The 26,447-nt window shown below is 46.6% G+C and overlaps 2 protein-coding genes across 2 annotated transcripts in view; one reads left to right on the forward strand and one right to left on the reverse strand.

The window, feature by feature from the left end:
- LOC135905749 (uncharacterized) overlaps positions 1-26,447 on the reverse strand; it is a 268,697-nt gene that overhangs the window by 100,284 nt on the left and 141,966 nt on the right. The gene's annotated exons all lie outside the window — the stretch shown is intronic.
- The window catches only part of LOC135905751 (protein obstructor-E-like), a 30,511-nt gene continuing 9,145 nt past the window's right edge, over positions 5,082-26,447 (forward strand). The window contains exons 1-3 of the mRNA XM_065436777.2: positions 5,082-5,322; positions 21,037-21,228; positions 24,975-25,163. Of these exons, the coding sequence (XP_065292849.1) occupies positions 5,277-5,322; positions 21,037-21,228; positions 24,975-25,163 (427 nt within the window). The 5' untranslated portion in view covers positions 5,082-5,276. The remainder of the gene's footprint in view (positions 5,323-21,036; positions 21,229-24,974; positions 25,164-26,447) is intronic.

Raw genomic sequence — 26,447 nt, forward strand, 5'->3', positions numbered from 1 at the left:
CACCACTAGCATTTCTTCAGGCTGATCAACCATCACGAAAATATAAGCCTTGTCGTTACACGAAGTGACAGGCTGGGAAAAGGAGTTATTACGATAAGCCTGGCCAAAAGCTATCTTCAGATGAAGCTCAGTGCCTTTGAAGCCACGCAGACGAAGATGTGCTCAACCTGTTTTGACGCGAAACGTCTTTCACTTCGGTCAGCATAGGGCACGGAAGGAAGAAACAAAATAGGAGAGGCCCTGACGTGACGTTTTGAAGCCGGAAATGCAGCCATGTTCGTGTGCCATCTCTCTTTGCGCCTCCAATCAGCTCGCCGGAGCAGATAGGCGCGAGCTTTGAACTTGCATTGCTACGAGCCACCGTAAGTGTGTGCTGCCGACGCCCGTCAGAACAAAGCCTACGAAACTTCCGTAACAGTTTTAGTGAAGCAGCCGCACTCCTGTGTTTTTCCGTGGCACGTTGAAGAAGACGGCGTAGACTCGTGCCGTGATTGCTCGAGTGTCTCTGTTGCCGGTTGACACACACACACAGACCCAAAACACAACTGTCAAGCTTACACACCACGATCCAAGGTCAGCTTGTATCGCGAACATAATGTGCTGCGAGAAAGACACGGGCCGAAAAAACTTATCTCACTTTTCAGAGGCCTAGAGCAGCAGCAAGAGCTTCAGGAGTGCGTTTGCTATGACAACGTACATGTTTGGGACACCAGTCTCAATGCTTCTTTGCGAAAAACAGCATGTGACTTTCACTACACTTTCTTCAAGCGTCCGTGCTGGCCGGGGCCCCCTCTCCTACGCTTTCCTTCCTCCATGGCATATGGAATCGCTTGGTAAAACCACATGTAACTAAAACGTGTCCAATCAAAATTAATCAAAACCTTTATTTGATTATTTGCTTTTGTTTTGTTTTTTTTTGCACAGGGAAGAACTGGGGTTCGGTGAGAAAAAAGTAACTCTTGACATTATACTACTATCGCTTGTATTTTTGCAACCGTACTACCCACACGCCTCACTTTGGTATCGTTGCGTAGAGGAATGAAGCCTTAGTATAGTTTGCTGGGTAAGTTGGTGCAAACGCTGGACCGAGGCTTACAAGTTGAAACTACACAAGTATGCAATCTGTTGTAGAAATTCTATAGTTTCTCAGCTATTGCGCCCCCGCGTTCGACAAGTAAGGTCCAGAAATGGCGTGGACAGACTCGGGGCAGCAAGACAGAGGAAAGCCATCTCGCGCCCACCAGCTTTGACCACGGCGGGCACAATACGACAAGGGAGCGAGCTCGATTGCAAGATGGCACTGCAGGACCCCCACTAGCTGGTTAAGCATGCAAGCTTTGTAATGTACGGAAACTGTCACGTCTAGACCCCTGCCATTTTTGCAGATAGGCTAGATGGCTAGGCGGACATTCAAGAAGTAGGGAAGGTTTCCAGGATAATTTAACTGATTACCTAAAATGCGGCAATCAACTTTTTAATTTCTCACTTTAGGGCACATGCAGTTGCGATATTGAAGCCAAGGAGTAGTGAAGCCCTGTCTGTATAGTAAAAATTCGAAGTTTCGAGATATCCGTCCCCGAAATCTGCTAAAAAATGTTCCAGTAAAGATCGTCCCGAACTCTTAGAGGCACGCTTTTGGGAAACCTAACTGGAACGCGAATGTATTTCGTAGCACATTTTAAGATCGTATATCTCGAAAATGATGCTAGTCTCAGGATTTCTGCTAAGCAGACGTGACTTCACTACTCCTCGACTTCAATGTCGCAATTACAACATGTGCCCTTAAGTTAGTGATGAGAAAGTTAACTAGCACGTGTTCTGTAATTAGCGAAATTGCCCTGAAAATGTTTCTTGTTGGTGATGTCCGCCTATAGCCACACAGCCTATCTGCAAAAGCGGCAGGGGCGATCAAATTCTTTTAAAATAAAGTCTTCTGCATAAAATAAAACACCTGGTGTATATGTGTGCTTGCGTTTCGTCCACTCGTCTACCAAACTGAACTTCTGTATGCGCTTCGCAACTGTACATGTTCATCTTCTGTAGCTTCCTGGACTTATTAGCAAAACTGTGTGCTCATGGTGTCTGAGTGTATGCATTGTTTTTTGCAGCAAAACTTTTCTGATTTCATTTTGTTTGCCATGCGAGTAGAAGCAGCCGGTGCCTCATAAAGGCGCCAACTTTTCCCGTTACATCACGTAATTAAAAACAAAAAAAGTAGAGTGGTTGTCTGAATAGAGAACGCCTGTTTCCAATAGTGGCGCAATAGCATCAAGCGAAGGCTGTCTTATTTCTTTCGAGAAATATGAGAAAAAAAAAGGAGCCCGAGCACGCCTGTACCATAAGTGAGCCTGGTGGACTCGCGCGCAACCGGATATATCGTATCACTTATGTAACGCACCTCAACACAGTTCCCGATTTCCTCTAGGTGACGAGCAGGTTCAGTTAGACCACAACCCCGTGCTCCGTTCACTTCGTTTTGCCGCTTGTATACGGTTTCTGATCACGGGTGTTGCACTGCTGCAGCAGCCGGCGGTGCTTTCTTGTGAATCACGCCCATCGAACTATTTTCAAAACTCGCTCGTCAGCGGCATCACTGAACCAGCATTGGCGTGGATAACTTCTCATAAATCACCTTTGACGCCAAGTCGCTGTTCTGGCAAGCAATTGAGCATTTTAAAGATGGAACCTCAAAATGACTGCGTGGCACCAGTGAAGAGAGTCCTCTAAAATGACTATAGCTGAGCGCATTATGGCAACGACAGATGTCTCCGGAACTATTTGCTCAGATTTTTTCCTAGTGCTCGCCTGAAAGAAACACACAGATACTGCTGTGAGAACGACTGCAGAAAATAGAAGCGCTTCACTTATCGCGGTACTTCATCAGCCTAAGCTTAGCATTTTCGGTGAGACAGCTGCAAAGAAAACGTAAGCGCAGCAGCAAAACATTCACAACGACGTCGCAAACATGCATTGTGTCAACTAAGTCCCAATGAAATTTAATGCTATATTCAACTGTATAGTTATGTGTTCTGTTATGTAACTATGTGTAGATGCGTTTACAGAAGTGCCCCTTTATACACTCTTCTGTGCCTTCCTTTACTTGTGTCTGGAACTTCGCAAATGTTCGTGATATTTGACTGCCTCCAGTGTTTTTTAGTGCTTTTCGTGCTTTCAGATTTGTTTTGCCCAGCGACGAAAAATAGCCGGTGGCAGTGAAGGCGCCATTCTCTCTCCTCTTAAAGAAAGAAAGAAAGAAAGAGAGAAAGAAAGAAAGAGAAAGCCCGCTTGAGTTAATTCAGAATTTTTATTTCTTCGCCCTCGCAGCGATAAGAAGAAAGGCTAGAGAGTTAATTTTAACACCATCGGCTACCTCCCCACTGCGTGGATAAGCCAGCCACTTCATCAAATAAAAACCCGCGTCATATGGCTTCCTTCGCTTCCAGAAACGCTTACGAGCCCTAGCTGACTCCCCAGTAAGCATGTTTACCGAGCGTAGCTTAATTCGAATGTTTTCTTTTTTTATCTTGCGGATGCGGACTTGTGATACTGTGTATACGCATGAAACTGAGCGTTAAACGGAGGCTAAGAAAATGAACTTAAGCTGTGTTATCGAATCATGCTTCTGCAATAGGAAAACAGCCATACTTACCACAAAATGAGGATCGATAAGCAAAAAAAAAAGAAGAAAACACACACACACGCGCGCGCACGCACGCACGCACACAAGCACGAAAGACATGTGGCGAAGCCGCCTTGAAGTTCCAACACGAGGTCGCCGTGATGTTATGGATTTTGTTGTCCCGAGCCTAGTTAGTTGCTTATCGGTAAAGAATGGCCACAAGATATTCTAAGGGAACCAAATACTCAAACTAAAAATTTTGAAAACTTTTCCTCGGCCAAAATGGCCAAAATATGCTATAATACTTTGAAATCCGTGACGTCACGCTGTTGTTGATCCGGCGCTCAGGTTCAAGAACAAAACATTTGCCCTCATTTCATCCAATAAAACCAAACCTTCTTCCGCTAAATGAACCTAAATAAATATTTGCAACAATAATTTACCAGTACGTGTAAACCGATTTGGCGTTCCTCTTTCCCTGCCAGTTTTTCTCGAGAAAGCTTGTCAGCAGCAAAGCTGAGCGAAACCCCTTCATTGTTGAAGAGGTTTTTTTGAAGGGCGTTGTTGAAGGGCTCTTTTAGCCTCAACGTCGTCCTCACACCACCCTCGCCCTCACGCTCAATACGTTATAGCCTTCGGCCCTCCCCCTTCCTCGCCTTCACTTTGTCAGCCTCACGATGCAGAGATCACTCTCACTTTCTGGCGCCTTTGTAGGCGCAGTTATGCACTTCTTATAGCGACTGCATAACGCTGACGTGCGCAAAACAGTCGGTAAAAAAAAAGGACGTAGTGCAAATTTCTCGTTTTCGACAGTGTAACGACAGCGCTAAAATCTAAAATCGACGCTGTTTACAGGACAGATACCAGCCGCCGTTTGGCCACCTCGGCCATTTGTGTTTTCTGTGCCTTTTTTCTTTCTTTTTATTTACGAGCAATTGAAGAGCTCATATGTAGTTGACGCACAGCTTGCATCGAGTGGTTCAGAGTGCATCGCTCTGTTACTGCTCGTGACAAAAGGTTCCGACCCGTCTTCGCGAAAGGCTACAGTGCTCTCATATATTGCTATTACAAGTTTCGCTTCCAGCTAACGTTAAAGAAGTACAATGAAATTTGTAGAAAATCAATTTACGCCGACTTTGTGCAGTTGTCAGATCGCTTTGCACATTTCGTGCGGTCTACGTCGAGCATAGAGTGAGAGCGCGCCACTGCAAATATTCGGCGTTGGTGCGCGCCAACGCGAGCGCGCGCCAGGACGCCGGTCCCGGCCGTGCGCTACCGAATTGGCGGGCGATCAGCGGCCGCAGAGGCGGCAGGCCCGTTCATCGTCGCGAGCAAGACGGCGCGCACCAAGTCTGCGCCGCTTTCCCTTTGGCTGTTGACCGCCGTGACTCGAGCCGGGAGTCGCGACTTCCGCGGCGGCATGCTGGGCCGCGAGCCCCTCTCAGCAAGCGGACGGAAAAGCTGCGCATGATTCGCGGTGGAGGTGACGGGGGAAGGAAGGTCTCCGTCGTGACCCCCGAGGGTCACGCAAACGCGCCACCGTACGTGACCCAGATTCGGAGAGAGCGAGCCGTCCTACAGTTCTTGAGGAGCGCCGCTCGGCCGCCGCATTTCCATAGCGAGAGTGAAAGCCGACCGGATCACAGCTACTCCGGAGATGCTCTTCTACGCAGTGCTCGTCTTCGCCGTCCTCTTGGGCCTCGGTGAGTCTCCGCCGTGGCGGCGCGCCGATCTTGCGCGTTGGTCACTGCAGCTCGGCCGGCATGCGGAGTGCCCAGCTTTGGCTGCGGGGGCTCTCCGCTGTCTTCACCGCTGCTCGCGGCACTTTGACAGCCCCGAGTTTTATGGTTAGGAGGGAGTACGCACCGAACAGCGGTTGTCGTTTTCGTACACCGTGTGGGACCTATGTCCATGTTTCGTTTTCAGTTTCGTTTTTTTTTTTTTCTCGTTTCCAAGTAGTTATTCTCCGTGGGTGCACACGGTGCTGTGAGCCAAGATGACGCGATAAATTGTCGCCGTCTGACGATAGTCTCGTGAAAAGCGAGCATAGCGAACGCGCATTTTCGTGTCGTACAAAAAAGAAAAAAAAAGGAAAGAACACGCCTTCGCTTAGATTCTTAGATGTGTTCTGCAGACGTCCGTAATTTCTATGTTGGGCCACTTAATTTGCAGTGGTACTTGCTCTCCTTCCACGGACTCACAAGACCGCCTATAGTCGTGCGTACTTAATCAAAAAGTACAGAAAAACACTCTAAGAAAAATACAATGTGTGCTGCATTTTCGAGCGCTTACATTTCTTTCAGGTGATATAAACGCTTCTTATGTCTAGGGCTCCAGGTAGATCATTTGCAAAAAAATAAAATAAAATAAACGTGCAGTAATAGCCACGCTTTTTTTCGCTCCTTAGTAATACATGTCATAATAAAGCATGACATTGCGCTGTAGTCGATTCATTACGCTGGCTCAGCAAAGTGTCATCTATTATTATGGAGCTCAGAAGAAGGCGGGACCCAGACGGGCCTGTGACTCTTGTGTCCTTCTTTCTTTTCGGGTCCTATGTAGTAACCTCATTTGATAAACCGATGTAAAACATATACACACATGTTTCCGTAAACTCTTTTATGCTGTTGCTGAATCGTTTATTAAAAAAATTATAACGTTAGGTGTGTGATCGCACGATGTTGTGCGCACGTAAAAGGCAATAGCATAACTACGAAAATAAAGGTCGAGCTTTGCGTGAAAATTTACTCGAAGCCCATTTATTTAGTACGAAGCTTATTTAGTACGAAAATTTACATGTACCCCATTTATTTAGTACGAAGCATTCGACAGCAGCCTCCATCGAGTGATCTCTGTTGCTTGCCGATTTCAAGTCGCAAATCGGGCATCTCCTCCAAAATCGATTTGCGCATATCCTGCACGACATTGCAAACATGATTTATCCCATTGTTCTTCTCGTTCTGTTATATGAGTTATTTTTTTAACTAGACTACTTATGTTTACCTAACCCAATAACACCTTCCGTAAGTTTTACGTGACGCTATTACCAGATTATACAGATGTTTGTGCAGTCCCTCTGGGCGAAAATTAGAAAGTTATTTGTCTACAGGTAAGTAGCAGTTAATCGTATACATTACGTGCCCTATCCATAGACAGATAATAACATGTTCATTTTTACCTAGAGCGATTGTATGAAGAACGATTTATTGTTCCTAACCGCCTCATATATTAGTGACGCTTGAGTGATAGCGCATTATCACGTGTGAAAGCAACCGTTCGAATAAGCGAGGTAGTGAGTACGAACATGCTTATTACAGGTGAAACCGCAATTGTATAATCCACTGCATACTCGGTTTACACGCCTTATTGCACACGCAGAGCGCATGTATCCCCTTCAATCAAGGTGTACATATTTGCTTAGGCGATTGATTTTTGCCAGCTCTGTCCATCAGTGTCAAGAAAACAAAAACTGAGCTGTGGGTGAATTGGACCCTCTGCTCACCAATACGACGCCAGTTCACTTTAGACTGCATAGTATTGCTATACAAAACCAGTTTACTAAAAGCACCATGCCATGTTCGACGGGAAGTTCTACTTGCTCTGTTCCGTCAGCAATAGTGTAGAAACAGTTTTTTACTTGCCTGCAACGAATTAACGCTTGGAAGTGGTTTTAGCCAGTGATACATATCTTTCTGTGAAGAAAAAAAAAGTGACGTGACTGATTGTAAGCTAAATTAAAATTTAATTGCTCTGTAACTACGAAGGCTCATTGGAACACGTATAAGGATCATCCTATACAATCTGGATTTTCGTCCAGTTGAGTCTGCAGCACCTTGTATGTAAAGCACGACGCAACCTAAACACCTTTACTGACGGCGCATCATAACTCGCGCCTGAATGGGATATTGCAGAAACAAAATTGACTTTTTTCGTTGAAGAGGATAAAACGAAATCCCGTTCAAAGTATAGCACTGACTTCCACACAGCGAGAAAAGACCATACTTTGAAGCACGCAGCGCGATACAAGCATCCGCTATCACTGGATTGCGGTCTCCAGTTTCCAATTGTATCAGTCAGCCTTCCCGTTTTCAGTGTGCCGACAGGCGGGGCGCCGCTGTTCGAAATTTGCACGCCGCGCAGAGCGCCTTCTCCTCACCCCACCCCAACACATCCGGCGGCAATATGGTCGCTTATACTCAACGTTATAAAAGGCACGTCACATATGTGGGCCCCTGACACCGGGCCCATCCGTTCTCTCTTTTGATGCGCTAGCTGTGTACGTTGGGAGATGCCAAATACGCGCTGTTAGCATCGCAGTGCAATAAACCGACACCTGTTTAGATAATAAAACGCCTGCGTGCTTCGAGCCGCGACCTCACGGGGGAGCCGCTTAGAGCCATTACAGTTCAAGGGAGAGGAGGACGCGGGTGACGCAGGGAGCGCTTAATATTTTTCCCCAAAAAACATAACTTTAATGGAAGCTTCAGCATTCGTAGGTGACGTCACATTCAAGGCGCTCTATTATCTATAGGGGCTGTTGGCTGAGCGCTGTTTCAGTGGTCAGACACCTTAAAGTGGGTAAACGCAATGCTTGATTACAAGCTCGCTCGTGTTCGCAGGGCATTCGAGAAATTGTGGAGCGATGCTGAAAAAGCACGTGTAAAATTAACTGCTGCGCTATAGCTGAGTATATATTAGAGTGACTGATTGAGCGTTCACTATTCAAACGTCAGACGCCTCCGTATGTGTTTCTTTTTTTTTCTCCCTCCTATGCGCTCAAACGCTGTGACACAGCTCTATAGCCTTCGCGGCCATTCTGTTCCTTCATGAGACGACCAGGGATTGTTAGTGCAGCCTATCCGAGATTGCACAGTAGCCCTTGTCTCACGATTCGGTCGCAGTATGCCAGTTCTTGCCCGCACCGCGTGCTCCTTTGTGAGCTCTGGCGTGAGCTCGGAGGGCGCCGTCTATCTGGCGGTCCCAGTCGCATGAAACGTCATGCTCTCAGCCAGCTCGAGGTCGATGCACGGATCGTTGTTGTTTAAGGCCAAGCTAAACCACATGTTCTTGCGATGCATGCAGGAATATTGAACAAGCAAAAGAAAAAACAGAAAGGCCGTCAAGTTTGCACATCTTCAGGACGCTATTTTTTGTATATATGCAGCAGCTTGTCATGCATTCTTTGAAAGCTAAACAAACTAGACTATATTGTTCTATAGCTCACGAAGGTGACTGCGTTTGATCGTCGTTCGCGTTTCCGTTATGATAGATATCCATACCTGATATCGTTATAAGTATAGGGATGGTCACAGTGATTAGTCAATTCTGGTTTCCATGTGCCACAACGATGTAGTCATCTAGCACGGTCAGAAAGCAACACATGCAGATTATGAAAAGGAAAGTTAGTGTCTACAAGGCTGTAGAACGGAGCTACAACGCAAACCTAAGCAGATTGCTTAGAAGGAAAGTTTCACAGTTGAAGAAAAATTCATCCTGGTCCGCTGGCCCACCTAGGCACTATCTTCAGGTTAAATCCCCGGAGCAGGGCGAATTAATTTCCTGCAGTGGCGCCGATATCTACAATTCACTTACCGTAGATATATTTGACCGAAGTTAAATTCGGACGAGGCGGGACCGCGGTCCTTTACTTATGCTTGTGAAAGTAACGCGATCTCTGCACATTCGAACTGAGCGGTGTGGGTGCGATTCACTTGTCTTCTTGTTCCTTTTCTTTTTCATTTACTGTTTTCTTTTCCTGCCTGCAGCCATCGGACAGTGCACGATTTCTTCCAGTAAGAGGCCGAATTCACAAAGCTTTTTATTTCAATCTTGAAAACTGTTGCTCACTGGCTGCTCGCTTTCGCTGTTACTAGTCACGAGCGACTGTTTCGACATCTGTCAATTCGTCACTTTAATTCACTCATTCACTGCGTTGTGAATACAGGCGAATAATTTTAAGCATCTCGAGCGCTTGAGAAACAACAAACATCTGACATTCATGCGAAGGGACAACGAAGTGTTGTGTATCGGATACGGAATGCCGCTGTGAAATATCGGTTGTATAGGTAATGCTGCAGAAAGCTACGCTTCCGCAATCTTCTCTCCTCAGTCATTACTTGAAAACGCGATTCCGAATTACGTGTTATACACGACGCAGTAACTCTCTGTAAACACTTGGGCTGTGTTGGGGCGCAGCTTTTGATGGCCTTATATATGCGACACGAAATAGGTACGGCGTATGAAATGCAGTCAGCCGCAATGTTCGGCGTTTACTTCCACGCAACCCACATATGTAGCTCAAGATTGCCGAGGGAGCATTACGAATATTCGTGTCATGTGTTCTAACTATTCCTTCTGCGAAGGCGACCGTGGGCACACGTATTTCACCGTCTGGCGGAGCTTCGCGGGAAAAGGAGATAAGAGTAGCAGAACTAACTCTTCGAGGCGCGTTTTCGCGCTCAGTCTTAAGTGTATCTGTCACTACCATTGCACGTCTGGCAAGAGCTGAAGAAGTAGGTGGCGCAGCAGTGCGCGTGGTGACACCAGCGCTTTCTCCGTGGATGCGCAACAAAACGAATTTGTCTCGTCTTATGCGTACTTTTGTCGCCGCTTTCTTCGCAGAGAGACAAAAAGAACGCGACTTGGCATCTGGGTCATCCACACACGCATTTCCTGGAAGCGCATGTCGAAACGACGCTTCCCTCGTTCGTGCACGCAGGTCGGGGGCTTTGTACCCAAGTTCATTTACGATGCACGCGCCGCGTAATTTAACCGTGCGCTTACATATGCATGCTGTATATACTCGCAGACACCTACGTATATATACGCTGTCCGTGGTGTTCCAGCAACAAATTTCTGCTGTCGTCTTCGTGCACACGTAATCTGCGAGTGATGGAGGAATGACGGAACAAACAACACATGTGGTGCCTATAAGGACACGTGACGTCAACACGCGTTCGCTACGGCATGCGTCAGGTATAGTCACCGGAATATCGCCTCTTCATTTCTTAAATGCCGGAGGAGTACACAATTACAGGGCACGACCCATCTTTGGGCGAGGTCTGCCTGCTTCCAAGACCCCGTTGCGCTGCCTCATCAGTTTGCTCCTCGTTGCCCTGATCGCCTTCCAAAAGCCTGTAACTCGTAGCGTTGGTTTTATTATTATGATTATTGAAATGAAAATAAAATGAAACGATGCAGTCACCCTATAATGCCGATGGCTTCTCCACGAACATATAAATGTAAAAGGCAAAGGTAAGTCGCACCACAGTGAGCTTGTAGGCAAAGTCACAAAGTCACACAAGCGGCCGCGATGTAGACTGCGATTAACTTGTAAACAGATGAGGAAATGCGTGTTGCTTATTAGACGCCGTGCCATGGACGCACAGGTGCCCACAGTGAACGAAAAGTTAAAAAATCGCGGTGTCGTTCGACAGCTAAGTTGAGCCCCGAATCATTCCGTACGCGACCGAGAAAAGGTATGCGCGCGGAGGCGGCCGTCTTCGGCGTATCGCGCGCCTGAGCGGGATCCGCTCGGCACCGCGGCGAGACTGCTGATCCTTGAGTAATGACGTTCTATGCCGTCGGCTGCTTCGTCGCGGAATGCAGTCCTCATTACTGGATCCAAGGTTTTGCAGCGCATATGTGGTCTCGCCCGCGTAGTAGTACATGTATTTCGTCTATTCTGCCTCATGACCGGTCTGGTCCGCTTTTTATCGACGCGATGCGCCGAAGACGGTGTACGGGACGAAGTCAAGGTTGCGCGCGCTTCTTGCGATCGCCCGTCCACGCGTGTCACTGCGACGGGGAAAACTTGTTCCGAAACTCGTCCAGAATTAAATGAGGCAAGATCACAGCTGACTTCATGCATTGCGGTGCACTTGTCTCTCGCACACGTATACCCGTCGGGCCCGCTATTCAATTATTACATCGCAGCGGCCACGACGTGACGCGGGAGAGATATGACGAAGAACAGAGGAGGCACATATAGGGATGTAGCTGGCGTCATGGATATGTCCATTACTGTTAAGGGGAAAAGTACCCTGAGCGAGAAAGAGAAGAGAAATAAAGAGAACGAGAAAGATACGTGGAGAGAAACTTCAACATAGTGTTGTAGTATCAACTGTTAGCAGTGGTTATATGATGTCTCAATGCGTAACTGCTATCGTCAGGTCAGGCGAGGACAATGAGAAGCATAATAAAGTGATAGTACGAGCGCAGAAATTAGCATCGTTAATGGTGTCATCACGTCGGAGGGGTGGCCTGTATGTGACGTTATCCTTTAAAATTATCGAGCGCCGAATGGAAGCAAGAAGTGCATGTAGTTCCATCCCCGAACCAAGCAGGTGACATACCAACTTTTCGTATCACCTTGAATTGTTTGATGAGGCGCATTCCACCCACGAACTGCTGCTGTCCAAAGAAGTATAGCCTCTTAACCCTTGTCAGTTAATCAATTCTTGCAGCGTGTGAACCGACTAATTGAATTGAATTCTGAGGTTTTACGTTTTAAAATCACGATTTGATCATGAGGCACGCCGTACTGGGGGACTACGGTATAATTTTGACCACCAGGGGATACTTAACGTGCCCCCGATGCACGTGACAAGGACGTTTTTGCATTGCGCCCCCATCGAAATGCGGCCGCCGAGGACGGGATTTGATCCCGCGACCTCGTGTTTAGCAGCGCAACACCATAGCCGCTAAGCCACCGCGGCGGGTTGTGAAGGGCAAGATTTTGTATACTGGAAGCGAACTCTATACTTTCACACAAATCGTTCCTAATGTTACTTCCAACGCCAAAAGTTATTTGCCCAATTATGGAATCTCGCGCACTTACACAGCAAAGTGCAGGCGACCAAAATCGTGCATAAAATTGAATGCTCGTTGTTGCGCGGAGCCGTTCGATTTCTGATGAACGCGACGGTTTTACATTTGCGCGTGTGCGCTGTATGTCTTCCAAGAACATATCTTGCGGCAATGATCCTGCAAAGGATATGAGACGCCTGTCAAGATGACATGGAGTGCTGATTGAATAACGCATTACGCTTCCATCTGGACGGGAGATCGAGATTCGGTTGGAGGAAAGAGATGCAGGCGAATATTGGCAACTAGAGAAGGAAACTCCTGACGACTAAACGAGAGTTGGCTGGGCGGATGGTTGGATGAAATCACGCGTAGTGAATTCTCGAAGCATAAGCGTCTTCGTAGATGGTCACCATAGCGTTGTGCTTTGTGAGGAGTGTACTATAAGTCCGAGTAGGCCATAGCGGGAAATCGTCAGCGTCTGCGCCGGAAACGTACGGTTAGGATAACAGTGCCTTTTCTCAGCCCTGCAGTCCTGCACCACTGCGACAGGCAGACGCTGCTCAGGTGCGCAGATATATTATTGTAGAATACGCGTATTCGGTATGCAACCCACGCGTGGCCGGCACCACTTCGTCGGCGACGTGGGCGGAGCTTTTCGGCCGAGTTGGTGTTGCATATTTGAATGCAAGCTCTAAACGACGAGGGCGAAAACGAAAGAAGTCGCACACCTGCACACACACACTGAAGCGACGAGTGTTACTTACTCCTGGGCGGTGCGCAGCCTTGGTTTCTCAGCTCTGCGTCGATTCTCTTGGCAAGTTCTCAATACGACGCGCGTCGCCGCTGCTTGGCGAGGTCGCGTAGAGAAGTTTCGTTTCTCCGCGCCAGAAGGTGGCTATCCCCCTCCCCCTCGCTACTCAGTGGTGGATTCTCTTCGTACGGCGCCTAAAACACCGTGAGATAAGTTGGCCCTTAGTTCTCGCTCTCAGTTCACACGAGTGTGCCCACATTCTCGTCATCTGCGCTTGCGCGGCACACGTCATGCAAGAAGCGCGCGATGCGAGAATTAGAAGAGAGAAAGAGCGTGTTTCTTGCAGAACAGCGAGAATACGAGTGTTGGCGTGGTCTCGTCAACTGCCTGCCGACTGCGTATACAGGTGCCACAAGTGTTGACTGCTGGATAATTGAAGTTAAATGGGAGAAAGCATAATGAAGACAATGCTTAACCTTGTAATTGTGCTAGTGCAGTCGCTTCGTTGACCCCTTGAGAAGAAAAATACTCACCTGTGCAGGTACATCAATAAACGGAGAAATCAGAAACAGGACGTGAATGGTATTGTGAGCGCCTACGTAACGTGGGCATAATTGCACCTAATTATACGCACTGCCGGCCAAAAATGATACGCGGTAATGCCGGCACGCGGCTCGGTGCGTATAGCGGCGTCTAATGTTTACGCCACGCATAAAAACGCTACAGGGGTCACGCACTCGCATGGGAGGCAGCTTTTTATTTCTGGCCACCTGCAGTTAAGCCATATATGTATGCCACGGACACGATAGCGCATTAATATGCTATATATATACCGCGGCGAGAAGGAATTTCTGAGTACCTCCAAAATGCAACCACGTAACAATTTCCGCAGCAGCACATTGGCCGGCGTCTAATCTATCTAATCTAATCTAATCTATGTGGTGTCATGGCAGAGTCACACCAGAAATATGCATGCTCAGACTTTTTGCGCCGCGGGGCCCCCCACAAGCGTGGCAGCGCACCAGGCAAAGCTTGAGCGCAGCGGCGAGCTAAGGAGTTTCATTTCGTGAAGCGTTCGTGGAGAAGCTTTCGCCGGAGATGGCCCCCTTCTAGCCTAAGCAGATATCGAAAAACATCGACCGCTGTAGAAGACTTGACCTGCGAACGCTTTGTAGTATGCAGTCGGCGCATCCGGCGACCGTAAGGTCAAATACATCCAAGATCGCTTCTGTAAATGACCGGTCTGTGTAAAAGCAGGGCGCGCCCTCTGTATACTGTGTCAGAGGTCCCTAAAGGTTTGCCGAGCTCCGTCTCAGGTATAATCCTGTTGCACACGTTGTTGGATAATTAGCAAATACACGTTTGGGCACTGAGCGGGACCATTATTCAAAACGGTAAATAGTGCTTGGCGCGAGGGGTCGAGTGTAAAGATGCCGAACGCTTTGCTGCACCCCTATTCTTTGTTTACCTGCGCACAAAGCTGTTATTGCGACTCGATGCGGAGGAGAATGTCGACTCGCAACGTCGAAAATTTATAGATAAAGCCATTAGAGCTATAGTGCAGTGAAAAATAGACGGGAATATTAGGCGTATTAGTGGTAACTGGTGGGGAAAGGTAGAAAAAGAAATTTTGTGGTTTTACGTGCCACAACCACGATTTGATTATGAGGCATGCCGTAGTGGGTGACTCCGGAATAATTTGGACCACCAGGGGTTCCTTAACGTGCACCTAAATCTCAATACACGGGTGTTTTCGCATTTCGTCCCCATCGACATGCGCCCGCAATGGACGGTATTCGATCCCGCGACTTCGTGCTTAGCAGCCCAACACCACAGCCACTAAGCAACCACGGCGGATGGGGAAATATAGAAGTGTATGGACCAATGAGGTGGCGTTGAGGGAACTTGCTTCATTTCTCTTGTTTTCGATTTGAGCTGCACGGTGTATTCGACAGTTCCGATTTCAGAACTGTATAGAACGTGTGATAATGTAAATTGGTAGTAATAAAGTGTGCAGTGGGAGAAACGTGCCGGAGAAATTTTTCAACGATAGATTCTTTGGCCCGGTGTCCCAGGCAGTTAAAAAATTTGTGCTGATTGGGCCTCTTCTCGATGCCTTTGGCAAGGACTAAAACGTCTGCCGTTAGCAAACTACTCAATATATCAAGATAACACTTTGTAGAAATATGAGCCGCATTTAAACGAACATTCTTGGGAAGCTTTAAGTTTATAGGTATGTTGGCGTCGCTGTAAAAAAAAAATGTTCAAATTGCCGTTAACGGCCTTTAACATGCTCCTTCGATCGGTGAATAAAGTTTTAGAATTGTTGCTGTAAGCAAACGGCTAAACGCTTCTGCTTGAAACTTTGCGCGCATATACGAGAGACACTCTGCGATTCGAATTCCTAATATTTGTGTTAGCTGTTGTACCCATGAAATCTGTTGTCTAAAATTGTTTCCCAGTTGCCCAAAATAAAGCTGCACTAATGCAACTCCTCATAAGTATTCCAGCCTGCATAGCTTCGGTAGTTCGTGTACACCGAAAAGTGGCAAGTATGATACCATAGAGCGATGTCTGTTAAATTAAAGATTAGCCTGCAGGCATCCGTATCAAATTTAAGTCGCTATAGTATAGCACACAGGAATGCTCTCCGCATGTATGGAACATATTTCTGGAAACTTAACTTGCAACGCACTGTCTATGTTCATGTGCGTGGTACAAAAGTGTTCCTAAGGTAGAAAGCAGAAACCGGATGTGCGGCGCAGGATAAGGTCACGCGCAAGCGGCCTCGGAGCTGCTATGTAAGAGCGCGCAACTGAAGCGAACGTGGTGTACATACGGATCCCGGCCCGCTTTTGTCAATATTTTCCAAGAGTGCTCGTGACGGCGGTGACGGAATGAAAACCTAGGAAAGTCTAACCGCTAATAGGGGAAACCGTATGGCACCTTGTACAGGCTAGCGTCTGGCCGTCTCCTGAAGACTGCAAACACCGTATTGAGGACGCTATTGCCAGCCAGCCGCGCGCTGGATCGTAAATAAGCACAAAAGCAGGAAAGCCATGTCTTGGACGTTTTGATCCGTGTGCCAAAATCTTTTCTTTTTCCCCGTCTCTTCAAGGACGAAGTCGTTTCGACGATAAACACCATCTATGGTATCCGAGCTGTTATAAGATTTACTGCCCGAAGCGTACTTGCGCGCTTCACTAGATCCTTGTTCAGAGGTTGTTTATATAAGAACGAATTTGCGACATACCAGGGGCCACATTCGCAAACCCTTTCGTTCGCTAAAACTGCGTGATTGGCCGGTTGCCTTCGCTAACAATGCATTCGATTGCGATTATCCATCTTCTTTTCACATGAAGCGATTCAATGTGTGGCCTGCTCAGTGAAGCTTGACAGAGCGCAGCACCCGTTTCAGGACGGACGCCACAGAAATGAGGCTGTATATATCGGGCGTTCTTTTTTTTTAGCTGCATCAAATGTTTAAAATTTGCCTGTGGCAGACAGAAGAATTCTTACCCTTGATCTAAATTACTTGGTGAGGTGGTCATTACTTGTACGAGAAATCGAAATACTTAATTTAATAATTACCATAATTACGCGAATTAACTTTTTAATTATTACTTAACGGCACATACTGGAATATACGATTATAGCCGGTGAGTTTGCAAGGCGTATCCACTTGAAACTATTTCTCTGAACTGCACCAGTTTCGAGATATTCATTTTCAGTGTCCGACGAAATGCGTTACTTTTGTGCGAGCTACTTTTGTGCTTCAATGCATAAAACAGAGTTTTTCTTTAAAAAGGTGACTAGAACGCAAGTGCATTTCGTCGGACACTTTGAAAATTCATATCTCGAAACTGGTGCAGTCCAGAGAATTGTTTCCAAGTGGATACGCCTTGCGAACTCAGCTGCAATTCGTCCAGATTCAAATAAATGCCGTGAAATAATTAATAAATTGATTAGCATAATTGACTTAATTGCTTATGTAAGCATTTTGAGTTCTCGTAGAAGGAATCACCACCTCATCGAGTAATTTAGATCAAAGGTTAGAATCGGGCTTTCTGCCAAAGGCAATGTTTAACAATTTGGTACAGTGAAAAAGAACACCCTGTAGATGGATTTGCATCCCACTTCAGGATGAAGGTGCTCTGGCCTTCGCCTTCATCGCATAGCCATTAGTGCAGCTTGATCGTATGGTGGAATACGACCGCCAACGCGACTGTGGATCGAACCTGTGACATTGTGCTCTCCAGCGGTTGCACCGGTCTTTGAAAAACGCCAGCGGTCGCGTACGCGGTATACGTTACGTTTCTCGCCAAATAAACAAACGCCATTTTCAACACGTGAGGAACAAATCATACCAGAAACTCCTTTTCTTTATTTATTCATTTATTTTTTTTGCACGAAGTCTGACTTTTTTTTTATGGCTGGCATGCTACACAACATTTCTGCCAGGTTCGTACATACATCCCTCGCACGCCTGCGTGCCTTGGCGGAGACACAAGGTACGAAATATAGGTTACACTGACCTTTCGTACAAACAAGCGACATGGATGACTCTTTGGAGGCTGTTTTCAGAATCATATAGGCGAAAATAATAATAACGTGGGAGGTGAATTACGTTTCGTCCCCAAAAACTGCTGCAACCTGGCGTAACGATGGTATACAGTTGAACGGAAATCCGTTTCTGCTCGACTCTGCTGGGATAAAACCTGTTCGGGATTTGTAGTAAGCAGACTCGCTTAGCGTACAGAACGCAGACCAAGCGTTGAGCTGCAGTTACTGTTCTTTATTTTAGGAACGAAGCTACCCATTTGAACAACCGCGAAAGGAGACTGTGGAAAGAAAAAAGAAAATAGAAAAAACTGACCTTTAAAAGTTCGATATGAGAACTATCTTGAACTAGGGAACAGCGCGAAAGACGAGGACACAGAAGGAGCACGCAAGAACTACGCTCCTAACAACGGACTTCATTGAGACGAAGGGCTAGAGCGCATCGTCAAGGATATACCAAAACATGAAAGAATGTGAAGATATGGTATGATATAATGTGATATTATATGATATATATATGGAAGCTCGATAAAAGGGAGGTCGCCAACTTGTGCCTATTCAACGCGCTCAAGAAGTCGTGCATACATTGTAAGCACGACAGCATTCAAGCTCAGGTCGCTAGGTTAATTGGCGCCGGGTACCAGCGTCACGTGCTCGCTTCTGTCGCCCGAAAAATTGTGAAAGAAATCAAAAATAGAAAGCTTGTCAAACGAGGAAGTAGCAATAGCGAAAAAGAAAAGCAGTTTCACAAAACCACCGCAATACCTTGCATACATAGTCATCCCCTTTCCCGCTTCCCCAGTGCAGGGTAGCCTACCGGGCTCAACCTGGTTAACCTCTCTACCTTTCCTTTATGACTTATCTCTCTCTCTCTCACTCGTCACACAGTCTGAAGTGGATAGGCCAGTGCGTGAATGTTAAAGTTTTAACCGCGCCGAACAAGTTGTCCAAATTATGTAACAGAGTCAACTCTACCAAGTATGGTTTCACTTGCACTAAGAAACAGCAGTCACCGTTTGTTCCATGTGTCGCGAATGTGGTGTACCGCATCCATTTGGCGTGCGGGGAAGCGTATGTTGGCCAGACCGGCCGTTGTTTAAATGAGAGGATTCGTGAGCACCATTACAATGTAACATTGTGTACTGACGATGCCACCCGCATAGGTGGCGAAACGTCTATGTTTTTGTTATACTTTGTTGAGTAAAGCCAGTGTAAACAACACTTTGAAGTAACTAGAGCCATCTGTGGTCTTCTAGGCGTTCACTGCAAGCAGTACGGGTGCTGTCGTCAATGAAAAAATGTGACGTTTCAGCCAAAAACCAAAACCAAATGACGCGCGAAACCATCGGGGCACACAGAATTGCAGCGTTGAATGAAAAATGTGTGAGCGCGCCGTCTGTTATACTATCTGCAAAGAACTTGAGTATTTATCGGCTAACCTGTCATGAGACCCGCTTCCGTCATGCGCACGCAGCATCCTGTAAGGGTGGCCAGGCCATGGCTTCACATTCTTTTATGTTTTTGTATGGCATTGACGATGCGCTCTAGCGTTTTTGTATGTACGTGCTTCGTGTCAATAAATTCAGTTGTTAACATTGCTCCGTGTGGTTGTTGTGTGCCTTTTGCATCCTCGTCTTTCGCGATATTCTTTCGTTCAAGATGTTCGGCCAATTAGCAGACACGTTCACTCTATAGGAGAAACTCGGGATTCGTTTTTCGTGTGTGAGCTTAATCAGTGATGGAGAGCTATAGTGCAAGGGCCAACTCTCCTTGGATACTTAGGGCTGCATGCTTGGGTATCGAGCATGTTAGCGCCCCATTGAAGCATGAAAACGAAGAAAAATTTCGGGGGCTACATTGGGTTCAGTCTAGCTTCAATCGCTCGATCAACCATGAGGTCTGACATCTGGTACATATCGCAAACTGACGGCAGCGTCTCGCCCATTTAAACGGAAGTGTGACGAGTCCTTTCCTTTTTCAGTACGTTATAGGTAAATATCGCAATTCGACAAACAAACACAGGCATGCAGAGGAGAGGCGAAGACGTTCTGACGCATCCTGTTGAAGTGAAGGTTTTTCACGATTGATAAAATGAAGGGCGAACCTTCAATCGCTTTTACGGAACGCACTTGAGTGCTGAAAAGGTGCACCAAGGAGTATTGAAATCAGGCTCGAAATTTTCTCACCCATTAGGCTGTCAAAAGAAGAGGGAACGAACAGCGCGCAAAAGTTAAGAGACGCAGTTATGTCTGTGTCGTCCTGCACCTCGTCTCAAATGTTGCGCTGTTGTCCTCTCTTCACTATGTATTAACCCCTCTGTAAACGTTTCTTCTTCATTTTTAAGTGAGAAAAGTAAGAACTGTAACTCAATTCCTTGACTTCTGTCACGCCTGAGAATCTACGGCACAAAAGACAATAGCGGTGGCGATATTGGCTAAGCTTGGCGCCTGTTCAAAACTCCTCGCATCGTTATTATGTTGAGCTCCTTTACTGTGCTAGAACAGAACATGCCAGTGGTTGGGACAGCTATTGCACTATGTTTGCACAGGGTTGTCGACTCCAAAGCAGGCGTTTCGTCCCCCCAAAAAAACTTATTGAGAAAATTATGAAGTTAGCTTCTTCATAATTTTCCATAGTTTTTTCATACTTCTGCACAGTTTGTTTGTTCTTTTTTCGGACCATGAACGCCTGCTTCGAGGTCGACAATCCAGTTCAAACACAGTGCAATAGCTGCCCCAAAGAATGACACGTTTTGTTCCAGCACCGTAAAGGAGCCTAACTTGATGAAGATGCGAGGAGTTCTGAACAGGCGCCAAGGTTAACTAATATCGCGGCCGCTATTTTCTTTTGTACCGTAGATTCTCAGGCGTCACACAAGTAAAGGAATTGAGTTATCGTTCTTACTCCCGCAAGCATGCTGTGTCAGAAAAGACATGAGGCAACAGCGATGCAGCTATGAGTAACTGTCTGTTGTGGAAGTTATGTGGGCCAACTGTTGAGTCGCTGTCTTGAGAGCTGCTTTTCTGCTATTGAATATGACTTGACTGGCAGCAGGTACGTAACATGAATTTTCCGGATGGAATGTCACTTGGGACCGGTTTTTTATATTGTCGTGTAGACCACGGCAGTGAGGAGCCGGCGTACAGTACGAGTCCGGTAATCGGCATACACATTTGATTTGCGACGATGATGCAATGCGCGGCACCAGAAAAGGACATGAGAGGCCAGTCTTATTTTCGTGCTGCTGTGTCCGCAAGATACGCACTAACGCTGTGCGATCGCACCGTCCGCTCTTCAGGCCGGTGCCAGTGCACGACCAACGGCTACTTCCCGCACGAGACACAGTGCGACAGCTACTACGAGTGCAGAAATGGCACGGTGGTGCAAGGTTTCTGTCCCGACGGGCTGGTCTTCAATGACAAGTCCAGCTACGAGCATCTGCGCTGCGACCTTCCGTTCGACATCGACTGCCAGTACCGGCCATACATGCGTAAGTCTCCGCAAAGGTACACGAGTATCCCTTAGGCCAAGCCCAGGATTGATCCTCGCCCATGAGACGCCCGCAAGACATCGTTATTCCCGAGACGAGGCCCCTCGTCCGGGTGTCAGGCCAGCGAGCGAAAGGAGCTTGCTGGATATTGTCGAGGAAATTCATTGTCTCCGCCTCATCATGGCGGTTCCCCAGCGTTGTACAGGCTATACATGTTCTCCCCCCATCTTCTCTCGCTTTTACCTGTGCATGCTTTGCCCTCGCTTCCTACAGTCATAAGATAGACGGAAATCGGGAAGCGTAACCAGAATGGGTGTGGGGTTGTCTACCCTGTACAGAGCGAAAGATAAAAGGTAGAAAAAAAATGAGGAGAAAGGAAAAGTCCTGTCCGATGGCTTTGAAAGAATTCTTGTGTCTTTATTTTTTTCTTTTTTAATAAGGCACGCGGACTGCGTCACAGACTGTGAACATTATCGGGAACCAACTGCATGTGCGCGGACGATTACCACGACTATAATATGATGGATACGTGTTCACATAAGTGGTAATTTTTTATTCGTTTCATTTAATTGAGAGATGCCAGCCCGCTTATTACTGTGTTGTCTCTCTTACTCGATAGCGTATCAGCTGATTAATTACATAATCATTTAATGCGACCAATACAAAGCATACGCTTTGCAGCGCGACTTTGGGCTTGAAGCAGGCTTCCTCGCTGCATAACGGAAATGGTAGGAGGTGGTCACGTAGTATTACAGACTATTGACGCCTGGTCAGCCAGCTCGGTGCGCCAGTGGCATGGAACACTGCGACCACTGAAGGCAAATGAGTAATCTTATATATGTCGTGAGAAGATTCTTAACAGGTGTTTGACCTTTGAGCATGTGCCCTTTGAAAACCAAAATTAGGACAATTCAGTCTCTCGTCGATGTAATCGAAGGTTAAGAAAACGTATGTTCGTCTAAAGTTGTAAATCAGTAAGTCCGAAGCACAACAAGGAATGCGCGGATGCTTTCAAATGTGAAAAGTAAACGCGCAAAAGTAAATCAAGTCGGAACAGACGATGTGGCTGCTTCCGTGCTGGGTGAAGTAAGTGCGAAGTGGCCGTTGGCCCCTCTGTGCCAGATGCACATTTATTCTACGTACCTAGAACTCTATAGATAACGCGTTCTCATTTCGTATTTCGTTATCTAGCTACAGTTCACGACAGCCTTCGCTGCCTGCAGGCCGTGTGGTGAGATTCAGTGTGACACATGCAGATTCAGCAATTCCAGCGCTTTCAGAGCCGACGCTTAGTCAGCTTCTAATGGACAGGTATAACATTGTTCTGCAGGCAAGGAAAAAAAACATGGCTATTGTGCACATCAGGCAGAAGCTTGAGCCTCAATCAAGGAAATATATAATGTGTAAGGCGCAACGAAATCATGCCACAGTGCAGAAATGAGCACAATGTAGCGACCTGCTCTTAGCAGTAAAATAAACCATTCAGCCTCACGAGCAATGACTGTAGGCTTTAAATAACAGTGTAATTCGTGCTTGTTTTCAGCCTTTCAAAAACGTTTGCTATTGCATGGGTACGTTGCATATTGTCGACGCGTAAATGCACGCAATCTTGACGGGGAATGCTTTTTCGAGAAGCTGTGTCCCATATCGAATGCTAGGCGAGTTGGTCCGGAAGCTTGATTTATTAGTACTGTTATTTCAATCTACACCGCGCTGTTACTGTGATCTATTCGCACAGAGAAGAATTTTGTGACGCGACCGAATGCTGACAGTGTCGGGCACCGTCGACCCATCGTTTGGTTTGTCGCCCGCTGCACCATATTATGCGCATCTAGAGACTTGTTGGTTGACCTCCGTACATGATAGCGTTTCTTAACGGGCTCCCTGCTTGAAGGTGCTTCCAACGACTTTCTGAATTTTGTGTTACATAAGCTTATCCGCTGCGCCAGCATTCTTACAGGTGTTCGTGTTTTGTGCCTGTATATGTGACGCCGGCAAAACGCAACAGCGCACTGCGAATAGTCAATGCTGAGTTTTCCTAGTAATTAATTACTCAGCTCGAGAACTATAGTTTTGACAAACATATCAAAGTCCTTTGGTACAGAAGAGCATTGAGCGCCGTGCGTTATTTCCATCACAGACACGTCCAGCACTGAGATTCGCACTGGGATATGATTACATAGGACTAAGATGATGCTAAACTGGTTGAGTTGGTTCCTAACTGTGTGAATTCGACAGCTGACCAGGCAATTAAACAAGAAAGCATGGAAGACAAAACAGAGAAACGGTTAAAAGGTTATTAAACAGCAGCGAATAATAGAGGTGTATTCCATTAGCTCTTTCAGTGATTGAATTCCTTCACACAACTTTCCTAACAAAAATCGCTGATAGTGCAAAAAAAAGAAAAAATGACGAGCGCAAGCGGTAATAATAAACCCTTGCAAAGCATCGCAGGGAACATACGAATATATATATATATATATATATATATATATATATATATATATATATATATATATATATATATATATATATATATATATATATATATATATATATATATATATATATATATATATATATATATATATATATATATATATATATATATATATATATATATATATATATATATATATATATGTTTCATATGGTATTATTGCATGTGGCGGTCATGGGCACATGGGTTTTTCGTATAGGAATGTTTCGGATCGAGGCTGCCTTCAAAATTCGTTGTACGCAAGTAGATTTTTCCTTTAATTACGTGAACAAGAAAGTTTCTGGTGAGTGATGTCCATTGTCTGAAAAGCAGCATGCCAGCGAAGCAGCGAACGTATTTATTTTTCTTCGTCATCTTCTTGCTGACATCTTGCGATGTAGTATACACAACAGTTGCAAAGGCGAAAGGACGGCACGTGTTATTCTTGCCTGCTCTTTATTTCTTGTAGCTTTAGTCGGGGGGTGTCTGACATTGCTATATAAAAAAGGAACATGCCGGAAATGTGTACTTGGAAGAAAAGAACAGACAAAAAAAGTGAAGCGTGCGTGTAAACATGTTGGTGAACATGGACCCACAAGCCGATACTTCGGGCTAATTGCCAGAGAACTCGGCACCCAGTGCGCGCTTGCGAAAAATCCGCGGGATGACCCTGAGCGGCGAAGGTCTTCGGGGGCATTTACTATACAGTGAACGCAGTCCACGAGTAACGAAGCACAGAGGTCTCAGCGGTCACGGCTGCCAGCCGCTTGTCCAAGCCAAAATATGATCTCCCCCTGCATGTTTAGGGTGAACGGAGAAGAAACAAAAGGACGCGATAGTGGTCACGCATCGGCTACACAAAGGAACCAGAAGCATCCGGTCTAAAGCGTACTAAATTATTAGAAAAGAAATGCTACTTAGCTCGCTTCTCGTTTGCCGGATCGCGCTGGTGAAAGGGCAAGGTGGCCGAGGGAGAAGCGGGTGGCACGGTCGTGTTTGAATCAATGAGGTCATTGTTTGGGGTGGAAGCAAGCAGCCAGCAGGTAATGAATTCTGTGGCCTTGAACGCGCTGCGTGGCTTCCCTTTGTTTTGTAGCTGCGAAGGAATTCTGCTTCAAGTAGGAAGGGAGAAAGGACTCCCCCGTTTCAGTGCGTAGCGAACACATGTGGGTCGCCCACGGCGGTCGAGTTCTGGTGGGCGTGCATGCATGGTTCTGCTCGCGTGGCTCGCCCTGAGCTTGGAGTCGCGCGTGTGCCGCTGTTGCAGAACCGGCGCAGGGCGTGGGCAACTGCCCCCGTCGCTGGGGCATGTACGCGGACGAGGCCAACTGCGGCAAGTTCTACAACTGCGTGGACGGTCACGGTTTCCCCTTCGACTGCCCCGAGGGACTGGCCTTCAACGAGCGCCGCGGCATCTGCGACTGGCCCGACCTGGTGGAGCGCTGCGACGCTGAAGGTATACTCGTTAAGCATTCTCTTTCAAATTATGCACAGACGTGCTCGTCGCATTTACATCCAAGTGCATCAGTTTCAACGCACAGCTGATTAACTTGTCCGCGAGGATCGGTGGCGGTGAATTAGGCTAAAAGGAAAGATGTTGTGCAAGACTTCCTCTACTACACCAAGACCATTCGTTCATCGTGGAGTCCGTACAGCATACCGCGCGTGCAACAATCCCACAAAAGTATACGAACAGCTGGCCGAGTTTGTGTGGTGACATATTTAAAGCAATGCGAGATATCAAGACAAGAGGCAAGGAAAAAAACACATGACGCAGGACTGATTCTCAGTTAAAGTTTTATTACAAAAAAACACGAAAATTCACATAGAAGTTTTCGCTTACGCTGCTCGGCGGTCTAAAAATGAAGCGAAAGCGAACAAATCTGGACACTCAAATCAAAAGTTTGTTCATTTAACAGTTTAACGTTGTGGAGGAGTCGGCGACATACTGTACTCGTTGGCAGCATTTCTTATCCAGAATTAATCAAACGATCAATAGACCGATTAAAAGTTACGGAGGGAAAAAAAAGATAGCTTCGAAAACCATTGACACGTGTAATCATGATTACGGGCCGCCCGAATGCGGGAGGTGATTGGCAGGACGGTTGAATAACACAACCACCTTGACGAAAAAGAAGAAAATAAAAACATTTCGCGTATTTGGTGCAAGCAAGCCGCACTACTTTTCTGCAATTCACCAGAGAAGGAGTGGACCTATAAAATGGCGTTTCAAGTGAGCCTCAGGACGATATTCTCATTCACGGGGAGACTATCCCGCCACGCAACACGAGATCTCATTCTGCGGCGTGGTTTAGACCTCCCAGGCTGTTAGGTGGGTGAGGCTATGCGGAGGCTCCGCGTGGGGCCGTACGCTTAGCTACGACGCCTCCATAGACCATTTGATCGAACCTGTCCGTACAAGTGTCACTGAATCAAGTGTCACCGTTAAACAACTGAGGGCCGGGATAAAGTAACGATTGTATTCCGACGCTATTCCTTTTCGCGCTTCGTCAGTGGTCCGAGCGCCATCCCACCCACTTTATTACCGGGATCGGCCAGCCGTGAACGGTGGATAAGAAATTAATAGAATCGACCGGAAGGAATCCTTACGTTATACCGGGTCTGTTGTGGTTGTGCCAGGTGCCATATGTTGTAAGGACTATTTCCCTCCGATTCTATTCACTTCTTATCAACCGTTCCACCGAGTGGGCTGATCCCGGCAATAGCGAGGGCACGGCTT

Source organism: Dermacentor albipictus, chromosome 1 (assembly GCF_038994185.2).
Source record: "Dermacentor albipictus isolate Rhodes 1998 colony chromosome 1, USDA_Dalb.pri_finalv2, whole genome shotgun sequence".
In the NCBI taxonomy this organism is placed as follows: Eukaryota; Metazoa; Arthropoda; class Arachnida; order Ixodida; family Ixodidae; genus Dermacentor; species Dermacentor albipictus.